Below are 25,935 nucleotides of genomic sequence, written 5' to 3' on the forward strand. Positions count from 1 at the left end.
TCGGTTGATTTTGAACTCAGCTGAGTCATATAAACGAGAAAACCGTGACGAAATTGATAAAAAAATAATAATAATAATAAATAAATATTTATAATATTACATTCTTACGTTTTTTATAAAAAAAAAAGTAACGGGTAAAAATTACATGCCTACTACGGACAGATATTACCGTTGATTGGGAAAAAAAATATTTATGGGGATAATAAATATCGATCCGTTTCACGAAGTTAGTCAATTAATCAAACGACTATATTATATAGTTACGACAAAGTATAGAAGTAAATGTATATAATATATTTAAACCTAAAAATAGGTTTTTGTAAAATATACGTAGGCCGAGATATAATGACAATTATTATAAATCTTAGCTGCTCGATGCAAACGAGTAGCACGCACCACATGTGTACCATATTGTATGTAGATACAGTGGCATATTTACGGAAGGAGATTAGAGAGATCTTCCCCCTTGACCCCCTTTCTTAGCTATTATTATCACTTTATCAGTAAGTAATATAATTCTGAGACGTTTGGTATCGAAAATTTTAGTTAAATCTCCTCTCTTAAAGAAACCTTAAATACGCCATTGTATAGATATTTACTGCTGAAATATATTATATCGGTTATTTGTTATAACGCACTCACTGACCGAACATATAACAAATATAGGTACACATAGATATTATATAACATTATATCATATAATAATATAATATACAATATAAATATGGTACGATGTACCGATCTATTCATTAAAACTTCTCTAATATTATTTATATTTTATACATTTACCTATTGATAATTTTAACGAATTTATAATAAATGGCGTTATTGTTATGACATGAACCGACTGTTGAAATTCGACACCAATCGTCTAAAGTTTCTGAAAACCGTAAATCAAGAGACGCACTAGGTTTGCAGTTGAGTACTTTTCAAACCGCTTATTTCTGGGCCGATGGTACCTACTGCAGGATAAATGTCACCGTATATTATTAACACTTCAAGACGAAAAGGAACGCGTTTTCCTATTATACTTGATGGTGTTCTCGTTCGGCTAAACGCGAAAAAAAAATAGCAACAGCCAAACCTCGGACGCGTATTTATATACTATTATACGATCATGACCGAGACGAATTGTGACAGCCGCTCGATCGATGTCCTCTGCTGCAGCAGTAACGCATTGTGCTCGCGCAAACAGACATACAAACAGCATATTAATGGTTAACTGCATAATAATGGGGTACCTAAAATAAGCAATATTTACGAACAGTATTTGGACGATTTCTCGTCAGAATGTCTGTTGTTAAAAAAAAATGTTCACCTTGATGGCAACACGCGTCGCATCGTAAATTTATCTACATTAGACTATATACCGTATAATATTATACCTCTCGGATCTCGATCCGTATTATAATATTATTGTGATAACCCCACGTGTCTAATAATAATATACCACAAATCGAAGTAGAAAATTATTTTTTTAAATATTCTACTGCAAGAGGAATGATAAATGTCTAATTTCATTCGATAACGCACTCGGGCATATATTACGTACAATAATAAAAGGTAAGTACACTTAGGAACAGCATGCAATGTCCGTTTTCTTTCCGAGAAGCGTACAGCGCACAATGACCCCACTAGGATCTCTGTCGCGGAATACGGTTCTCGTCAAACGCGCGGTACACCGGATACGTCGTAGATACTCGTATATTACTGCACATGTACCTATACGTATAATAATATATCGATTCCATATACGTGATTTTATTTTTATTATATATATATTTTTTCTGCGTCTTATTTCGCGCATACCTAACCAGAGCCTAACCTAACCTACACGCGTCGTCCAGCAACTCAAAAAGTATAATATAAGACCCGGTTGCACTCGTACGTGCGGGATCGACGGCAGCAACGGTGTAAGGAGGTCGCTGCGGTACGACAACCATTTTGTACGCGACTCGGACGAACGGCTCGCGGCAGTGGCGACGACGACGACAACGACGACGGCGATCCCCGTAAAAGGCATTGGCCATATATGTGCAAGGCAACACACACACACCACCTAAACCGGTACAATCGCGTACAATATATATCATATGAAACTATCAAAACGATAGAGGTTATTATTTTCTTATCCTTTGCTCGTATTCGTTTCTCGCGGGGAGCTGCATCGGCCGTTTTTACCCGCCGGACGACGTGTTACGAGAGCGTCCCCCGGGCTCAACGGACAACCACTGTCTCTTATATTTAATATTTTAATATACATATATGTATATATATATAATATATATATAAGCAGTCTTCTCTAGGTTCTCTTTGCACGGCGACGTCTTCGTACGATCCGGTGGTGGTGAACAGATGTCAAAATACCCGCAGGCGAAAAATTCAGGACTCCCTCATTCCTCCTCTTCACGGTATACAAATTTATCGCTCGAGATGATAGTTTACAGATACCTACCTAACAGTATATGTACCTATAGATGATTTTATATCTTAGCGTGTACCGATCCTGTCGTAACACGATCGTAAAACGATAACACGATTAACACGGCAAAAAACAATTATGGTATTTTTAAATAACTCGTTTATATAATAATATTGTGCTGATATTATAGTCTATAGAACTAAGAAACCGAATAATAAAATTAATAATATAGGTATAAAAGCGCATTATCACAGTTGTTCATAATATCTGAATAAGTTTAAAAAATGTTTAATTTAAAATAAAATTTACGAAAAAAATATTTGAGTACTGCACTATAGCGGGTCGCGTGTGTGACATACGGTGTATCGCTTGTTCGGTATACGTAAGAGTTGTAATATATTAACAACTTGATTAGTCCAACTATCTTGCGTTTCGTATCATATATTATTATATTATTATAATGGACGCTATAGGAAACGCGACGTGTATATATATAATATACCACGCGACACATAAAACCCGCTGCTTTTGTCATACCCATATAAAACTATTTAGGTATATATAATATACACTCAATAATATGATCGAAACATTTTTTAAGTATAATATAGAATAGAAAACGGCGGGTGCGCCATAACTGTTCGGTTTGTTGAATAACTTTTTTCTTTTTTTTAAGTGTTCACATATTATAAGAAGAAAAAACCAGCTGGACTAGATGTTATACATTATATATTATTGTATAAATACACACACGCTGTTCAAGTGGGCTGTAGACTGGATTTGTAAATTATTTCTACTGTACAAAACAAATTCATCGGGCAGTGATATTTTTATACGCTTTTTAATATAATATATAATATATTATTATGTTTGTGCAAAAAAAAAAAAATACTAAACATATTATAAAGATATTACACTTTGTTTGGAATATAATTTTTTTGAGTTGACTTGCTCTACATGACTTTATTTATGTATATATAAAATTATATTATACAGGCTATTAAAATATTTATTGGTGCTAATTTTTTTTTTTTTATATCATGGCAGATAAAATATGTTAATGAATAATTATGAATAGCGACTTCGTATTTGTACGTGTCGATGTAGGATTTTTAAAGTATAGTTAAATAATTAAATTCCTTTTAAATGTAGTTGTATTTGAATTTAAATTTGATTAATACTATAATATTGAAAATACATTTTGAACCAATTCAAACATAATATTTATTTATGTTAAATACTTGTTAGAATTAAATTTCTATAGCTAAACGGATTTGAAAATCCATTTTAATAAAATCAATTATAACACAGAAGTGTTCATTTGAAATTAAAAACAATCGGTCACGATAAACTACTATAGGTATATACGTTCAAGTGTAAGTACCAGTACCACCCATAAGACAATAAAGATTTACCGACAATATAAAACCTTGAAATGTTTTGACCACAGCTATATTTATAAAAGTATGCACTATGTGTGTATATAGGTATCTGGTGTATAATTGATATAGCAGTTGTCAAATGTAAATTTAATGAATTGTTATCGTTATCTGAGATACTATAATATTGTAACAACGAAACAAGTCAAATATTTAAATATAATCTATTCTACGATAAACAATCAAGTTTGAATAGGTACGGCTGTTTTGAACTGATTTCTTTTCGTTGTGGTATTACAACATCACACGTCTCTGCGTTTGTGAGTATAAAACAACGACGTTGAATGCCGCTGTCCACCACAGTGACAGAAAAGTATGAACCGAACATTTTTTTTTTAATTAGCCTCAGGCATACGACGACACTCGTGTCAACACCACTATCACCATAACTCTCTCACACACACACACATGTTTATATATATTATAGATATATAAAATATATACGACGAATGCACGAATGATGATTATCTATCGTTCCGTGTTGACCGCGTGCTTCGGTTGTCACGGTCAGGTGTTGGACTGTCTTTGATGGCGGCTCAGTGAAAATACATTTAAATAGGTTTTTATCGTATTGAAAAATAATAAGTAAAAGTATATATTATTTAATAAATAAGTAGTAGATTATAGTACACTTTAATAATTAAAGTAATGTCATAAAATATGGGCATTATCAAGAAACCGTGAATAATGACAAATTTCTAACAAAAAATTATACAAAATCAATTTTTACCATATTGATATTTCTTTGGCCACAAGTTTTACAGAAAACTGAAATCCTGATGGACCACATAGAAAAAAATAATTTAATGTTAAAAATAAAACCAACATGACGCTATACAATTTACTTTGTGTACTATAGTAGAGGATCAGAATAATATAATAATTATTATAACATAGATACCTATATATTTAAAATAGTTAACTTTACAACTGTATATTCCCGTAGCTGATAATTATCAATAGTTCTCAAATATTAGTAAAAAATACTATCTGAAATAAATATTACATTTAAAAATTCTTCAACTTAATTATTATATCAAAATATATCATCTAATCAGTATAAAGTGTTGAATTAACGTTTATTTTAAGCTTTTTAGTTTATATAGAAGAACATTATTAACCGACAACTATAAAGGTAGCACAAAATATTTAGCTTATGAATATGCCTGATGATTAATTTGTGTTACAAACTTTATTTGAATTATAACTACAATATCGTGGATTTTATACGACATGAAGATGGTTCATTTAATATCATGTTACTTGTAGATAATTAAAATTATTCAACACTATGTGCGACTTAGTTATATAGCGATGACAAGGTTATTATTATTATACTTCTTAAGAAGATCTAAAAATATCCAAAAATGTTTGTAAGTAAAAATATTGACGAGATTCGGTGCTATAATAAACATTCACAGAAACTGAAACTTAAGGTTGCTCAAGCGTCAAGTCAAGGAACCGGAAATCAGCCAAGAATCTGTTTTAAAATGTGTGGTGTAGTTAAGCACAATCGTTTATAATAATAAATAATAATAACGTATCATTACGCACATTATGGTGCCATGCGTAAGTGACTATTTTGTTTATTATATTCAACTATTGAATATTAATAAAATATTATTATGCTGAACACATAGCTATATCCGACGATTAAAGATCATCATAAATGCAGTGAAATAAACATACTTAAGAACCTGGATGTAAAATATATATTTTAGTGAATAGACATTAGAACACTAATCTACTATTCTAATAATCACTATAGGTTCATTAAATAATGTAGTGGTGTATTGTCATATTAAACACTAATTGTATAGTAACAATCAATAATTACTTCATGTCTACATATTTATAGTAGTTGAATATATGATGCATAAAGATTCAAGGTATTTATTCAAGACAATATAAAATGTTGGAGATGAAAATTATTACTATTTACAAACAGTATGAAAGGGATATTATAATAAAATATGTATACTATACATACGAATTTCTTTTATTGTTAAATTAAAAATATATATTTAATAATTTAAATAATTACTAAAGCAGCTAGTGTATTAATACAAGTAAGTTGTGTATTGACATCTGTCCGATGGTTGGTATTGTAATGCCTCGATTATTTTATTTTAAATAAGAAAAAGAATATTATAATGTTAAACCTGTCCAGATAACTGTTTTCGTGTATTTTAGAGCAATAATATTTAATAAATCAAAAGTTATTTAGACCATAATATTATTAGAAATATCGGTAATTATAATAATTACTCAATATTACAAATATAAAAAGTGGTTTTAATTAATTTGAGAATAACATTCATGTAACAAAAATGACAAAAACTATAATAAAATAAATTAAATTTGTATACGTTATATCACTTGTATCACGTTGTATCTATAATGTATAATTAAATAAGTATCATGTACTCGTATAACAAAAGAGAAAGTTTATATTAAAAATGCATACCTATTTCTATTATTGTTAAAAGGTTTATGGCTATCAATTTTTTAGTAGTTATTTTATTGAAAAAAAATACTATAACTTCCAAAACCCTTAAAAATATACAACTAATTAAACTAATATTAACATATAATAAATGTTATACATTAATTATATCGATTTAAATTCTTTAGAGATACTACAGGATACCTATAGATACCACATATTTGAAAATATTAAATATATAAAATAAATTATAAAATACATCATATAATATATTATTAGTTATAACTATTATATTATAAAATATATTTACTGTGTATTTGTATTTATTTTTCATAAAAAAAGATGCTTGTAACATTTTAAAAAATATCAAAAGTCAAGAAATTAAAATTTTATATTTATTTCCAAATGTCACTGTTAAACTACTACTAATAAATTATAGTAATAAATAATAGTATGTAATAAATTTTCAATTTTGTGTAAATACCAAAATGTATGAAAATCTTCCTAGCTTTAAAACGTATAGGTAGGTAATTTAATGAGCCAATCAAAACAATGTTTTTCAATTCATATTAAACGTATGTAAACAAGTATATTTGTAAAGAATAAACTTATAGGATACGTGTGATTTAAAATGAAAAATGTATGGCTATCTACTATCTAGAATTATATTGATAGAAAGTACCTTATTTTTTTCTACGGTTAAAAATAAAATTAATAATTATTAACTCCATGAAACAAACAGACCAAATTGCTAACCAGCTATATCATTTCTTAGGACTATATACCGATATAGACATAATACAAACAAATAATTATATTAGCTTTTTTATTATTACTATTATTATTATTATTATTATTATTATATTGTTCGTATAATTATGTGAAATAGCATATAAAAAGCTAATGAGCCCTGCTGTTGAAGCTTATAACTAATAAAAATAAAACAAATTATTATTATATTAAATTACACAATAATTAATTATTAAAATAACTATTATCATCATTTATAAACGTAGATGTAAAATAGTTACTTTTGATTTATATAAGTATTATGGTTACGTTATAACTGAAGTAAAACGATTGTATCAAATTCAATTTTGGTGTTTAATCTTTATTCATATATATCTCATAATTATTTTGTGATGAGCGCTACATAGTAGTACAGTATATCATTTTTATGTTTTAGCCTACTAAATTAGTCTTATCTATACTTACTAAAAACATTATTATTTATTACCCCATCGAAGGTCAATAGAACCAATTGTTTATTTTATTCTCATACAATCGAACTATTAACTACAGTTCAAAATATGAATAAATATTATACATTATACATGATGACAAATAAAAATTAAATATATATTAATGCTCTCGTGGCATATATTTTCATATTTGTATAGTATAAATTGTTTTCTATTTAAGATACTCTAAAAAAGGAAATGAATACGTGAGGACTGCTACTCAGTTAGCAAATAAATATACATCACTATTAATTGTAAAACTAATAAATAGGGTTATCATCATGATTCTGTCAAAAGTTTTTACGAAATCATTAAAGTATTCGAGTGTATAACTAATTTATGAATTATAATTATGGCATTACATCTAAGTAAATGGTTTGACGAGAAAAGCAGATAAAACACGTGCGCAGAACCAGTGTAATATTGTAGTAAATTTAATCATCAATATACTATAGATAACATAGCTTAAAAATATATATAGTGAAAGTATAAGATAAACAAAATTATATTGATGCATTTACATTAAATACATTTTACTTATTTTACTAAATTGGAATTCAAAATTGTTGAAGTATTATGATTTAAATAAAAATAATATTGTATTATTATGTATTAAGCTTTTTTGTATAGGTACTTTACTTACTTATTCGTTAATTTTTATTTTATTTTTTATAAACTATTAAAATAAAACGTTACTATATATATATTTGGTATTTTAAAAATCATTGTTTTGTTTAATGTTTAATTATAAATTATAGAGCCGTACTTAAAATTATACTCAATAACATTTTAAAATAATCAATTTTTTTAATGTTTATGAACTACAACAGGCAAAAATTAAGGCTTTATAATATTTTATTATTTACTAAAGATAACTACGTAATTATAGTTTTATTTTTACAATTACAAATGTCTTTTAAAAAACACTCTTGAGTAAGCATAATTTTTATTTACCACGATATAATATGATCTGCTCGTATGTTGAAGTTTCCATTTGTACATACAACTGCTAATGTGTACACTTGTAATGATTTCATAATTCAAAATCCAAGAAACCCTAGTAACTACCCAAGTAGACACTAATAATGCGTATAACGTATGAACCTTCGCTGAATCAAAACGAAAGTGACGTGTACCCATCGTATAATCGATGCAATCGTGGACCCATGACTATTGTGATAATGTTTATTTTATTGATAGGCTGAATATGTGGGCTTTAAAAAAAATGTGAAAGCTTCAAAAATCTACACGAATATATTTTTTTTCTTCGTATAATTAACTTAAACGTTTAATTTCATCATTTGAATATTGCATGGATATGTATGCAATAAATTATAAAGAATTTTTGAAAAATGATTATACTTTATACAGTACGCGTATTATCATATTTATTATATGTATGCTTCGAAGTATAAACCATTCCCTATAAAATACATCTTTACATAAAAAGGAATTAAACCATTGAATATTATTTCTATTGAAGTCTATCTAATTTTAAATGCCACAGGTATTATATTGGATACATAATATTTGGCTATAGTGAATGCTCCTGAATCCCATATTACGAGTTTTCAACTGATTGTACACAGAGGTGTACGAGGAGAACATGCAATACTTGTTTATTTTACTTTAAGTAGTATGTACAATATAAAAAAAATGACTTAGCTATACGAATTTATATAATAATAAGAAGCATATTGAAACTGCTGATAAAAAGTACCCATACAGAAAACATTTAAAAAAACTGAACGACCGACAACTGTGCCTATACTCAAGTAATGGATCTAATGTCAATATATATTGTCCAATATTGAATCATCGTGCATCAAAAAGTGGGTGAATAAATCATAGTTCTTATAAACACGTGTACACCACGGTAAGTACTTAATAAACCAAAAATATAAAAAAACAATATTCATTTAATTTATACATTAGGCATATTACAAGTAAATTAATATATATAACCAAATTAAAAAAAATATATATTTTTTAATAACATAAAAAAAAAATTACAACGCATTGATAATTTTTGCTAAGAGTGAGAGTTTTAATATTATAATAAGAAATGAAATAATTTTGCATTTATAAGACATAGTGTTTTAATACTTCCATTTTATTATTTTAAGTTTATTCATTACTATATTCGAACTTACGATGTATCACAGATATTTAGATAACCATCTAAATAGACTCTGTTAATGTCTTATGTAAAATAATATTCCTATAAACACGGAAAACTATTCAAATAGTAATAATTTAGTAATTCAGAATATATTTTCATTTAATCGATTTTTCTATTTTGAATTCGAGTTGAACGAATTTAACATAGATATGCAGGGACACATAGATGCTTGATAATAAAAACATTAAGAAAACACCCATAAAAAAACGTGTTTGTAACCGAGATAATATTATATTGATTAAAAAAAAATTATATAAATGTAGAACACACACATACATTATTAATAACATATAATTTGAATTAATTTCATGGGAGTGTTTTTCTCTAACATTAATTCGTTAAATGCTAAACGTTTGTATAAGCAATAAATTTTAAAAGCAAATAGTAAATATTTTCGTAGTCGTTTTTTGATATTTAGCCGTGGGCAAATAATTCAAACGTTCAATAATAATATTCCTAAGTGAACAAAACATTCCTATAGTAAAATATGGAAATAGGAAAGACGTGCTGTTGTGTTATTATTATTATTATTGCCATCGATTTTATTGAATATTTGTGAGATAAAGTAAATATAAAAATAAAAAAAATTGTTTTCAGCGAACCAATAATCGAACAGGGGAAACATATTTATTTTAAAAGTAGGTATAAGGCATAGTCACTACACGACGTGAGTACGTTACACGACACCGGGTTATGTTATTCGATACCTATATAACAACGTTATTATACTGTCAAATTCACACGTCACTTGAGCAAAATACATTATACACACCATACAATTATATGTATACATATATATTAGATCCACTATATTATTGGCTTCTGGGACAATATAATATTATAAAGACTATGTTTAGGTATTATACCTATAAATATCTATATATTGTACAAAGTAAATGATACACATACCTCGCACCGACTACCACTTGTTTTCTGGCAATGTCGAATAACAGCTGCGAGTACGATGTCACTCCGTCTTCCGAAAACGTGTTGGCTGTCGACATCACATCTACGAAAAAACCAAATAATAAAAATTATTCACACATCAAAGATCGAAATAACCTAGAGCCAACGTGTCTTTATACTATTATCGGAGATCATTTTTTATACGTTTTCAACCAATTTCGTTTCATTTTATATTTTTATGTTTTAATTTTTATTAACCTGTTTTGTTTATATTTTTTTTCATGCAGAATACGTTATCCCGCCTCCGGGCATCGATGTTGTTCTCTCGTAGTATTATTGTTATTCGGTTTGTATTTTTATTATACATATAATATTTTTTTTTGTTGGCAATAACGACCATATGGACGCATTCGAAATGGTAAAGAAAAAGGTGATTTAATTTATTGAGACGCGGGTATATACTATATGCTGTACAACACCCAACTGGTCCTAAACGCGAGTATAGCGCGCGAGTAGTCGTAAGAAACAAATGCAAAAAAAATATAATAACTGACAAAGTGATCAATTATAAACATAAAACGTTCGTTTATTTTTATTTTATAAGACACAAAAACAATTTTTCATTTTTTTCTTTTTTGAAAACGTTTCAATTATTATTGTAGTTCATCGGTTTTTGATTGCATTCAAGTCCATTTCGGTCAAGTGCCAATCGATTGTCGTTTGTCGTAAAATTACTCATTGTACGCGTTTATGATGTATAACCACTGTTCAAGATATAACGTCTATACATTTAACATCACACAGAATATCACGATTTTTTAACACATATTATTATAATTTATAATGCTACAGATTGTTATTAGAAAAACTTGTCGAAGCTTATTGCTTTACATAAATAATATTCATTTTTAAAACATATTGCAAAGATTACTAATATCTAGTCATGTAATATTTTGAAGTATTACCTATATTTAAAGTATTACTATATATTCTAAAAATTATAATTCCCCAATAATAAACATTAATAATTATTATTGACAAAAAAATAAAAATTATAGATATTTTTTTAATGTTTATATCAAAATGAGTAGGTTTCTTTTAAATTTAAATGCACAATAGATAATGGATTAGACTCATAAATAAATTTAAATTTAAATACAAATGTGCTTATTCTGTTTTATATATACCTACAAAGATTACTTTAAAAATGGTATATACCTATCACATTCTACTCACAAATACCACCCAGGCTATATAATATGTTTTTTTCAATTGTTATTAATCATTTAGCTTTTGTGTATATTTATTATAATTTAAATACAATTGTTATAATAGTGGCTACCAGTTATTTTTCTTGTATTTGAAAAGCTTTTAAACCTTAATACGTTAATATTTTAATATATATGTATAATTATATTAATAATTTACTTTGTTTATACAAAAAAAAAGTATTGTTAACATTTATCTATATTTATGTTTTAATTAGTTGACTCAACTAAAATGTTTAGCTCACACTGTATGATTATTTAAAATCGATATACCATATTTTACTACTAGTCACTACAATTAAGAAAGTCACAATTAGTACTTACAGTACTGGTATAGTAGTATAAAATATAATCACAAAAAATTTATTAACATCAATGAAAAAACATTACCTAAAATATATTTTAATGATTTAATCGATTAAACATCTATATTATAATATAAATTATCAATCTATTATTTTTTACAAATATTATGATGTTAATAAAGATAAATGAATCCAAATTGAGATTTATAAATCATAGTAATAATGTATTGAAATTCAATAAGTATAATGAAAGCATATGGAAAAATTGACAAAAATCTCAATTTTTAAATTGAAACAATACATTATATAATATTATTATAGAATTTTTTCAACTATTTAATGTACTTACTATGTTATGTCTATGTGGTATCATTCAATCGTGATAAAAAAATATATTTATATAACTTCCCAGTTACCTTTGTGTATTATGATTAATGCGAGACAGATAGTAATCGAATCTAGGTAACATACAACAATAATACTGGTATATCTAAAGAAAATAACGCTATAATGGAAATTACAGCTTTAGCTACCGCCATTATAGTCACGAATAAGAAAATTATAATATTTTTACATTTTATTATTTCATTAAAGTTATTTATATTATATTGATTCACGTTAACCTAAATTATTTTGATGTCTTTTTTAAATAAATTGTACCTATACATACGGCATGTGTTAGATTACGAAGATTCGCTGATATTCATCAGTTCATCACTATTTACAGAAATAATTAATGTTGTTTAAAATTACCAACTAATGGATATAGCTTAGTGATGTTTAACAATTCACATTTTGAGATATTTAGAAAACATTTATATACTAATAGTTTTACTGAAAAAATGTATTCACTTATTTTGTAGTTATGTGTATATATCGCCATTATTTGAGTGTTCAATATAGGTATACTAAATATAATACGAGTATTATATTGAATAGTTTGGCTTAATAATTTCAATAATTTGGAAACAAAACCTGATCACGTGTAAATTGGCAAAACAGGTTTATGTTACTAAATTTGACTAATTATAACTAACAATCACCTTTCGAGTATTTTTATCGGCATAAAACGTTTTAACTATGCTTAATGCATATTCGTTGGATAAAATCGCTATATCACGGATTTCTTTGTTCGATACATTTTTGGATTCATCACGACATCGAAGAGATACTTATCATTATAGTGGTTTATATCTAATTCTAATGATTTAAAAATAATAAATTATACAGGTATCATAATCAAAATCTACCAAAAAATGAACATTCATAATAATTACTAGATGAAAACAAGTTACATGATATTTTACTTAGGGGACAATTGTTTTAAGTTTTTCATAAAAAAAGTTAGAATGTTTTTTACTAAAAACTGAATATTTGTTAAATCTTGTCAATCAAAGACAAATGTGTCTATTATAATACGAATTTAAATGCTCTATATTAATGATTTTCATTTACTTATAAATATCCTAATATAACTTCAAATACATAATTCCCTAGATATATCAATACACTCCATACTTATACAATGATTAAAAACAAACATAAAATTGATTGATTGATTTATATTTTATTTTTTTAGACGTATACTAAATACAGTATACTTACTATAATTATAGTATTAATTATAAATATTTACTAATCCCAAATATTACTAATCATATACTCTATCAGTATTCGATACAGTTTATGTAAAATAAATATCTGTTTATAATGTTTATATTTTACGTTCCGAGCAAAGACGTTAAAAATTAAATAATATACCACACCATGTAGCATCAGCACCTATTTTGTATCTCGTACGTAGATTACGATTGACGTGTAGACAATTATTTGTTGTATTTAAATATATAAATATTTAAAATATTTAAATATTATTTAAAGAGTAAAATATAGCATAATTTAACGCAATTTGATTATACAATTATACATACTTCAAACAGAAACAGTAAAAATTAAATGTAAATGTAAAGATAAACCTAAAACATGTGATTTTATATTATAATATAGGTGTATGGAAAACGTTTGGATTTTATGTAACGACCTCCTACGATTGCCGTAAAGTAAAATGGCAATTTTTGACCTGAACGTTAGTAGGGTTTCCAATATCGGGGTGACCAGATGTGCGAAGAAGAAGAATAAGACGAAGTCTCTGTGGTCGTCGCCTACATCCTCATATGCGACCATATGTTTATATTGGATATTACACTGTTAGGAGGCCATGTGCAACGCGAACGAACCTCGTCCATGCAGATATATATACTATTATTTATATTTTGTACATATATATTAATATACAGACGGGGGTGTGTGTCGCGCTTAAAGATATCGGGAGATGACACCCACTAGCGATCCTGGAGAACAACTCTAAACGACGTGAGTACACGCAAATCGTATGCATGTCTCCCTTCCATTCCCTCTCACTTACTCTTTATATCTCTCTCACTATCTTTATATTATGTCTCCGTCTCTCTTAACTGGTGCGTACGCCTGCGGCCATAACCGTTCCGTACGTCTACGCGGTCTGCTCAATAGTTAGGTATATTATTATAAGTATAATAATTATGACAGCGGCCGCCCGCTATGTCCAAATGCCTTCTCGTTGTCGAAACGAACTCTATAAAAAAAGTATATATATAATAATAATATTATCATCTACCGACGTCAAGGTCGTTCTGATCTCCTGTTATAGTGGTTCGCCATTCGATCGACCAAACCGATAAAGAACTAAGAGGACTCGGTGCCCGTGAAGCGTTTTTGGGGTCCAATCAGTTGGGTTCATTGCCATAAGATATTTTCCAAGACTAAAATAAACTTTATTTTTATGAAATACTAAGTATCTTAGGTACTTCAGAAAAAAATGTTCTTGATATTAAAAATAATTTCGAAAGTAAAACATAAAAGCACTGCGATAGGTATTTATTAAACGGTAAATGTTTATTTAACACCTATTATGTTAGAATAAATTTTAATATAATTAATATAAGTACGTTGCTGATATTTTATTTATATGATAACAAGTCTTACAATATTTTTAACAATACATTAATATTAATCAACTATATATCTTAGTTATAGCTTAGAATTATCATAGCTTCTTTAATAAATTAACTTAAGTTCTTACCGAGTACCAGGTATAAATGTTTGCTATTTTGCATAAAGCTCTCGTATTTTGTATAACATATTAACATAAGCATAAAATTACAAGTATTTTAAGTTATAATATTGTTATCATAAATAAAATTTTCTAATAATAATGATAGACGAATCTCTTACGATTATTACACGTAATTTAATAATCTAATTAAAGTAATTAAATTAATTGGCTAAAACGATTAAATATTATTCAACATTTTAAAATAAATTGAAATAATTCCTTCGTAAGCAAATTTACAATTTCATAACGTACAAATACTTCCTAGTTTCTTTTAATTCTTTATACATATACTATTTTACCTATCTTTTCCTTTACTTGGTACTTTCCTTGCATTTATTGCTGTAAAAATTCATTAATTAATAATCATGTTCGCTTTTTATTGTTCTATACAAAATGAGATAAGGCACTCAGATATTCATAAACTCTACTATTGCACATCGTGTAAAATAAAGCAATACCTAGTCTGAATACTCCGAACAAATTATTCACTTCGCGATTTTAATTTGATCCCGCGGGTTGACTAATTTTTTTTCTTTGAAATCAGTTGTTACTCCAGGCATATCAGAATTAGCACATACTACTCTGCATAATGAGTTTATGGCAACACCTAGAATGATATAGGTATTTTACTCGATGGAGATTAACATGTTCGATGAATTACTCGTAATAATTTAAATATTGGCAAGATAAAAGTTGGTGCATTGGGTGTAATTATTAATTTCATTTAGAATTAAGATTTATGAACGATTATTATTTTATTATATTTACTTTCGAAAATACGGAAAGTATACTTCACGAAAGATTCAATCTGATCAGAATTTTATATCTAATGTAATAAAATTCAATTTAAAAACAAATGAAAAGTTTATAGTAACAAAAGAATAAAACTGATCCATCTTTAGTTGTTTAATAGAATAAAGAGAAAGTTCTGTATTATTAACTGCATACAACACATATAGTCGAACAAGTCGAGTTTCTTAAATAATACAAGATGTATAGAAATATACAAAATTAAAACATAAATTAACTAAGTACAATGTATACTGTCAGCAGAAATTAATTTGACTGAAATATTATTATTTATTTCTATTTTGTAATTTATGTAATTTTAATTTATTGGATTTATATAATTGATACCTATAAATAGTCAAAAATAAAATGATACTACTAACATGACGATTATAGTACGATATAAAATAGTTAGCGAATACGTGAAACATCGTGTAATAATCTCACTATAGAATAAAAAAAAACATGATTTATCTTAACTATTTGTTTTCGTAGTGATCTTTAATTTCCTAGAAAATATTATTCATAGAACTCTCAATAATAAACTATACATTTGTTTGTACCCATCGTGATTGTGTGCGATTTGATATAAGTACACCACGCAATGACTTTTAATACACTTTTGTCTACTACTACAACACCGATCGACAAGTTTGCCCACGAGTTTTCTCGCAGATCCTTTGACCTCTATTATTCGTAACAATTATTATTAATAACGAGATAGAATGTTGTATGTATATTATATTTATTATATTATTCATAAATAAAGATGGTCGTGTGGGAAACAATGTCGTTCTGTCAAGTCACTGTTGACATTATGCAAACTTCGGTATTGTTTTGTTACCAGCGCCCCAAACATACGCCTCGAGAAGTGTGCTATCACGGCGGCCAATTAAAAAAAAAACAGCCCTGTTATCGTCGTGTGTTGATTTTTAAAATTTAGGCCGTGGATGTGAAATCTCCGAGGCAATGGAGTGGTAAAAAAAAGAAGAAAAAACTCCACTCGGGTCCGGTACTGTATAAGGACAATACAGCATTCTTTTCTATTTACCGGCCCAAGCTTCTGGTCTATAACGGATGATTTGTATAGCCTAAACGGGCACGTCTTCATTAACGAGAAAACGTCCACTTCGCCTGCGTTGTTCGTCTCCTGATCCGGACGTCCGCAACGAAGGTCACGAGCGCGAAAAAATAAAACCCCGACGGCAAGGACCTCCATACACGTATACCTACGTCCTGCGTCTGCAAAGAAAAATAGCTCAGATAACAGTATCGTAAGGACTGCATGTGCTGTTTTCTACGAGCATATAACATACCTTATTATCAGTGTAGGTTATTAAACTATACCGAACGGTATACACAGTCAACAAATGTTTTTGTTAAAAACAACATACCTATACACATTTATTAATTTAATTCTATTGTTCTATATATATGCTATATGTATAACCAGATGTACGTACGTGGTGCGTAGTCTTAAGTATATTACATATTAAATACGTTATCATATGCTAACGGTAGATACAGGCATACAATGAATATATATATACGTCGTACGCATGCAATCTGTGTACAATCATAATATTATAATATCGCTTTAATAATATATTATTTTTATTTTGTATTTATTTGTATATTCCTTTAAGCTGACTAGATAATTTTAATAAAAATGTTTACGACTGTATTGACTATTGAATTATCATAATTAAAATGATAATTTATAACTTATGTTTTTATTAAAAAGAGTCCATCATTACTACAACATTAAGTTTAATTTTGTATTTTTTGTTTTTATTTGTACCTAGATAATAAGATAACTAACAAAAATGATTTACATAAAAAAATTATTTTTGGAATTGCGTACTAAATAATATTTTCCTAAGTCAACCAACTACCTGTATTAGAATTAGTATAATAAATTATTCAATTAATTTGGAATTATGTATTTTGAATTAGATATTATATATGTGCATCAGATTTTATAAATAAATTTGTGATGAACAAATACCCTATAAAAGTATTAATTAGTAAAATTAGTAAAATTGATATAAATACTTTAATCACGTAAATATCTATTAATGATAGTAACATGTTATGGATTGTTAGCAAAAATAAAAATATAAATATTTTATTATTATCAGTTAATCTTTATGACGGAGATTACAAATTGTATCGTTGTACTTGGAATCTAAAATAACAAACTAATTTTTCTAAAATGTAATTTGAATGAACGAAAAATAGATAAATCTGTCATGTCGTGGTCGATTTATTATACAACTTACAATTCGTGCATACTTTTAACACTAAACTTAGTCATGCAATCATAATACCCTTTACCTGGAAATATAACTATCTAAGCATCAGAATAAGTCTCGTTGTTAGGATACTTTAAGCTGTCGTGACACATCACATGATTTAGTAGTACTTTCTACGAGTATTATTATAAACTTCACGACAGTTCAAGGCAGTTTTGCGCACTCTGGACAATTTTTCAATTATATTCCGTTCATGACATTTTACAAATAATAAAAAATTGTTTACTCCTAACCAAATAATAATAGGAATAAAATTATTTCTAACATGATATTTACCTTTATACGGTATAACATGGTGTCCTGGCTCGTTTTGATGACCATTGACGCACGCTACCACCAAAAATATGAGGAACATCATGATTGCGTTTTGTCTTTTAATAAGCCCTGAAAATATAAAAACAAACAATCAAACAATGTAGCATGTAGGTAAAGTAAACCGTAAACCATATAGTCGAGTATATTATAATATATGTCACACGTATGTACCTCGTAGTTAAATGCCTCAAAATATTACCAATAGTAATTACTTTTTTGACGATCAGACTCCAGACTTACGAGTTACGACCAATCATCATTCAGTGTCATTAAAAACTCATGTGATACGGATCGTAAGCAACGGTCGACCTAACCTTTCTTAAATCAATATCGTTTATTATGCATACTTTAAACTCTATTAAGGACGAGGGGAGAGGATGGTAGGACAGTTTAGGGTACCCAATACAAGAGTATAATATTATAATATATACTTTTATGCTTGTTCAGCGTGATAGATTACCCGCTGTGCACCAACTGTCGTTTGTTGGAACCGTGAGACCATTGAGTCCTGTAGTAGACCAATCTAATTTCAAGGAAAGAAATAATTTTAACACTTTAACAAAAATATAATGTAATGATTCAGAAAGATGATTATTTTTTTCAATATTATCGTCCTCAAATAATATAATCATAATATACATTTATTTAGCAAATTTAATACACATTAGTTATAGACGATTTTTTAATAACAAATTTAATTGTATTTTTCAAACAATTACGAATTTAAAAAAAAGGTTTTTATAAACTATTATTGTTTTTATATAATATCATTAAAAAAATTAAATGACGGTTCACAATCATAAAAATTTAAGTTTTCAATTTGACACCAATTTAAAATTCAAGTATTGTGTACAGTGATATAAATAAATGACAAAATATGAAAAAGTATAATATAATCGTCGATGATGTATTCATTTTTATGTTTAAAATAAAATAGAGTTAAACTAATTTGATAGAATTATAAAAGGAACAACGCAAAATAGAAAATCATTGGTTTAAAATTGGTTTTAGTACGTTTTTATTGTACCCCACAAATAATTATGTTGTATAGAAAGTTCGATTATATATTTTTCTATATATAATTTTTAAATAGGCTAATATTCTAAATGGCCGATATGTTTAAGATCAAAAAAAAAAAAAAAATTATTATTATAATTTTTATAATAAACAGTAGTCACTTCGGGCAAATTAACCTATTTTAAACTGTAATTATATTTATAACAAGATGCTTTATATACGTACATGTTTACTTTCATAAATTATACACTGTCTAATAGGTAATAAGTGTTCCTCAACATTTAATTACAGTAAATATATTATATAATTATATATATAAAATATTAATATTCAAACCCGGTGGTTGCAATTTATATGGCTTATATTTTTATCTAAAATAATAAAATTACTACTATACGATTTTTATAATAATCAAAACTAATTCAATTATACGATATACTCGTAAAATACATTTTTAAGTATCTAAAAATGTTATAATATGTTGTAATAATTTACAAATATTTTGATAATAGTTCTTTACTGGCACAGTGGTCAGTGGCTCACTGGCACGCCATACGTACTTTATAGATACATAAATATGCAAATAGTAGATATTACATAAATTATACTTTGTTACTCGGGTTTTGTAAGTTTTCAGATTACTGAATCATAATATTACACTACTAATTATGTACGTGACCTTTATCGGAACAAATACCAAATAGGTATCAATTTAAAATCCATATAACATTTGATAAAGTATTTATATCATAGTTTATAATAGATATAAGTTCTGCTATCAATTTATAAGCAAATAAATTACAAGTCAAATGTTATTTATCTGACCAGATAAAAGTTATAGATTACATACACAAAGAACAAATAATTAACCAGTGTCGTGGTGAATGATAATTTCAGAGGCCCTTAACTGCCTTACCTCACCTAGGTGGTGGTCAGTGGATCTCCTAATTATAAATGTAATGTGATACTTAATAGGTAGTAAAATATTAGTGATCTGAAATTTAATTAGTTGTATTATATTATTTTTATGCATTAATAATATAAATTTATGTTAGCCACCCCCTCCCCTATTTTTGCGTCTATAGTGGTGACTGGCGAGTGAGTCCTTGGTATATTTTTCTTTACCTTTGAAAAATTTTCAGTTCGCCACGCCACTTTTAATAACTGTGTTTTTTTTTATTTAATTGTCATTATTACTTAATAGTTAATTCATACTAATATATAGGTATAGACGTATAGTATTCTAATATCGTTTTATTGTTTTTTTTTATAACTTTATTATTTTGTTGGAGCATTATTATTATTCAAAATATTATGATAAGTATTAGGTATATCAGGTATAATATTTCAATGAGTTTAAAAATACCTTCAACAAATATTTTATTTAAATGCTAGCGAAGCTTGATGTTCACAATAAATGGTCTTATATACATATTTTTTTTTGACCACAGTTATTATTTAGAAGGAATATATATATATAGCTCAAACCAAGCACAAAAACGGACTGTAGGTAGATGGTCATTTCAAGCCCAATACGATTTCTCTTTAACTTAACTGAATACACTATAATAAGAATGAAAGAGGAAAAAATGATTTCGATACTCGTTTTTATTTTAAACCTACCGCGTCTTGAGTAGACACGTACACACGCACGCATCCGGTTGGTGTATAATGCCTCCTTGTGTGGCTACCGTTTTATTTTTAACAAAAAAAAGTACTCTTACAAATATATCCGCAATGAATACAAATTACAACAAACGGTCAGTGGATACAATAATGCTATAGTGATCTCAGTTCTTAGAACTAAAATGTCGTACTTATTTTAGTTATCATTTTTAATGTTATAATAATATAATGTAATATCTATAGACTATAATATTTTATATATTATTTGTTTTGATTTAGCCTCACGTTTATTACTAAATGTACTGTAATAATATGCATTATGTGATGAATATTAATTTAATACAATCAAACATGATTGATAAAATTTAAAATATATTTAAAAAAAATAAATCTACGTAAGAATAAAAATGATAACAATGAATTAACTCAAACATCAAACTATATGACTGAATTTTAGTACTATAAGTACATATATTATAGATAAATTAACTTGTAAGTAGGAGTAAAAACGAGAACATTTCATTTTTTGCTGACACACTGTACTTACTATACAGTTGATAAAAGATCAAAGAATATTGAGAAGTTAATACTACTATCAGCAAATGTTAAAAATCTAGAGTAATTAATTTATTGGTAATAATATGAACGTCATTATATATAAGCTTAATAATACATACTACATAGAAATAAATAAAATCTATATTAAAAAATGCGTAGTTAAATAATTTAGATTAATTATTTACAAATATTTATTACCAAGATAAAAAGCAATTTCATTATACATACATACAATAAAAAAAATTGTCTTAATTTCAAAATCGTGATTAAAATACTACAAAAAGTTGCTTTTTATACTATAATAATAACAATTTAGCAAACTCAAATTTCATCTATATGGACCGACAACTAATAAATGCATATAAATGAAATATTCATAAATAAAAATTATAATTAATATAATATATTTACCAGCCAGAAAAACAATCTTTGTTACACGTATAAATACAATATGATTATATTAACTATACTATATTATGATGAATTATTTTTGAAGCAAAAGATATTTAATAGTAGTATGAAGAATATGTTTTGAAATTTTAAAATAAAATATTATTAAGAATGTATCATTAAAAATATATACTATTCATAATATACATACCTATTATACACATGTATGTTTTTTAGACTATAGAGTAAAATTCTACCATGATTTTAAGATAAATATTCTATATATAAAACCTTTCTGTGTAAGAGGTGTTTGTTACTCTTTTAACTATAATAAATCAAACATCATTATAATATTAGTATATTCCTCACTTAATTCAGAATCTAAAAAAATAGTTATTTATTCTAATTTTAAAATTTACATCGACTTTTTAATTTGGTATTTAATATTTTATTCAATATAATTTACATTTAAATTTAAATAAACTTAAGTTGTAATATTAAACTTTAGAATATTATGTTATAATTATAAAAGTTGAAAATATAATTTTCTTTAAATATAAAATTTACTATATTTTTCATAAATAAGTAATGGACAACATAATACAAATTATTGTCATAAATTTAAATACAATAAATATTGTTGATCAGCTAACTGCTATAGTATGTTCACATTTTATCACATCATTGTGTTTTCAATGACTTTCAACAACGGGCAGTGTCAATTGACGTGGGCCATTAATTTCATTGAATGATAAAATATGCTAATTAACACACTCACATTTCAATAGCACTATACGATACGGTGTCAAATAAAATAGGCCTTTGTAATTTATGCGAAAAAACGTTCCAAAGGTAGCAGATTAATAAAAAATGTAAAAAATTGCAATACAATATATATATATATATATATTACTGTCTTATAATATTTAATTTATTAGTATCAGGTTTAATTGCTATTGAGGCTAAAATACAATTGGTTAAAGTTGAATAAAAGTAACATAACCAGCTAATATTATAATTGAAAAATAACCTTTTTTTCATTACAAAGAGTAATCAACAAATTTTCTGAAGTCATCAAAAATTAAATTATTAACATTGACAAAAAAATACAATCACAAATAATTGTAATATTATATAAAATAAGCACAAAATTACTTGTTATACAAGATTTTAAAAAGTATGACAGTAACAAATATAATTGTAAAAATAAAATATTTTCTTGCATTTTGTTTATATTTTATATTTAAAATGGATTAATTTAATACCAACGTAAGTTTAAATTCAAGCTAATAGGTTGTATTGCATATAACGATATAACTGATAAATACCCGAATAAATTATTAGCTACTAAGCGTTATTGTTAAAGATTTAGATAGAACAAAAATATCCATCACTTACGCATTAGGCTATTGAAATTTTACATAATTTGACCATCATTTCAAATGTATGTACAGCAAGTCAACAACTATCTACCTAGGTATTCGATTTTCATCCTAGGGTTACTGCATTTATAACTTTCGATTTTATCTCCATTTAATCGGGTTACCTTTTCATGTAAGAAGACATTAGTAGTTTGATTATATGAAACACATTTGTACAAACCAAAAACTGGTTTGTATAATCATTGTATGTATAAAAAAACATTTCAAAACTACTATAACAAGATTAAATAGAAGAACAATCAATAAAATCGTTTTAAATACAATTTATCTTAATATCATCACGATTCAAAGAAAAATCTATTAACTTTTAGTAAATTATACTAAATGTAATATGTTATCATTAATAAAATAATGTAAAGAATAAATAAATAATTAAATTTTTTTTATAACCAACCTGATAAGTTTAACGAAAACGACATGTGGTAATAAATTATTCTACTATATTAAGTATAAGTAAATAAAAATTTAATATTTCCAGTAGTTACCGGAAATCGTTGATGATATTTGATATCACAATCATTGTGTTATAATGATTCAAGGGAAAATCATAAAACTACGAATTATAATATTTTACAATGACTAATGCTTTATCAGAAATTATTTTTTCATTATTTTCGGAACCATAATATTAATTTTAAGCAAATACAAATTAATAATAGTTTAAAATTACTTATATAATATAATGTTAATAAAGATAATTAATTTATTGGTTTGCTGATAATTCAATAGCAAATTTGCTGATTATACATTTTTTACAGATTTATTATTGTTAATGTATTATAGCTATGTTATATTACAGCGTACAATTGATCAAGTAAGTAATTATCATAAAATAAAAACAAAATCAGAACTACTAATGCGTATAAAATAACACTTGTGATAAAAATATTTACATATTACACATGTTATTATTTATCGTGTATTATTGCGATATACCTACTAAAAGAAATATAATAAGATTTAGTGAATAATATTTATGGAGAAAACATTAATTTTGGCTTACACAACTCATATATAATAATATCTGAATTTTCTACAGGTACCACACCTGTATAACATTGATGCCGCCAAGAAGGGTATACCTAGCAAAAAATATGGCAGCAGCGGCTTGTAGGTACGCCCGCGAGCAGATTACCATAATAATGTAAAAAGAAAAGAAAACCACGGCGGCGCGCGGCGGTTGATGAATAATGCGCCCTAAAATGTTGACACAAGATAATATCCAACATGGCGGGTGCATTTAAATATTACATTATATAGGTACATGTACACACAAACATATATATTTAAAATATAATAGACCATAATGTGGAAGAAGTTAGAAGACTCGTAATTAAAATTGACCATAGAAGGCGCACATGTTTTACGGATAATCCATTGTATGCCGTCGGGTCCTATACCGACCGTATAGCAGCCTCAGAAGATGCACACCACTGTCCCCGAAGCCGCCACAGATGGTACCGGTTTTTATATATAGTAATATTATTATATTATACATAGGTATAAAGTATATATATATATATTATATATTTATATATCTATCTTTTTTTTCTTTTTTTTCGAGCAATGGGTCTAATTTTTTTTTTCGTCTACTTTTTCTAAAACCTGCGTAGCACGTGCTATGTACAATGTACATGGTACGACGTGGTTCATCTGTCATTGTCAGTAGGCATTGTGTTGTAAAAGAAAATATACACTGCGTACGGCCAGAAAAGAAACGATTTCCATTATTATTAAACGCGTGTGCGGAAACTATTGTGTTAAACGTTAAGTGTATCGATAATGAAGATTATAATATTATATTTTCTAAAACCTAAAAGCATACAGTTGTGTAGTGTATATTTATTATAATATAGTTGTATGCGTGTGAGAAGATACCTACACTTCACACACTCATGGCCAGTGAAATTGGGGATAATAGTCAATGCTGTAGTATTTAACCACAAAACAACCGCAATACCAGAGATAGGATTTTTTACCGTGGTTAAAAATTATTTACGAAAATAGTGATTAAAAATCCTATTAAGTTTACAAATTTAGGTATTATTCACGTATTACCATAATTTCAATTCTAAAGAGGATATCAAATCAAAAATAAATAAAATAAAAACTAATAACTT

The 25,935-nt window shown here is 26.7% G+C and overlaps 1 protein-coding gene across 2 annotated transcripts in view; it reads right to left on the reverse strand.

Annotated features, from left to right (window-relative positions):
- LOC132919664 (semaphorin-5A) overlaps window positions 1-25,935 on the reverse strand; it is a 46,731-nt gene that overhangs the window by 15,042 nt on the left and 5,754 nt on the right. For both annotated transcript variants that reach the window (XM_060981434.1, XM_060981433.1), the window contains exons 2-3: window positions 18,744-18,851; window positions 10,640-10,739 (exon numbers count right to left, since the gene is read on the reverse strand). In XM_060981434.1, the coding sequence (XP_060837417.1) occupies window positions 10,640-10,739; window positions 18,744-18,825 (182 nt within the window). In that variant the 5' untranslated portion in view covers window positions 18,826-18,851. The remainder of the gene's footprint in view (window positions 1-10,639; window positions 10,740-18,743; window positions 18,852-25,935) is intronic.

This window comes from Rhopalosiphum padi, chromosome 2 (genome assembly GCF_020882245.1).
Source record: "Rhopalosiphum padi isolate XX-2018 chromosome 2, ASM2088224v1, whole genome shotgun sequence".
Lineage (NCBI taxonomy): Eukaryota > Metazoa > Arthropoda > Insecta > Hemiptera > Aphididae > Rhopalosiphum > Rhopalosiphum padi.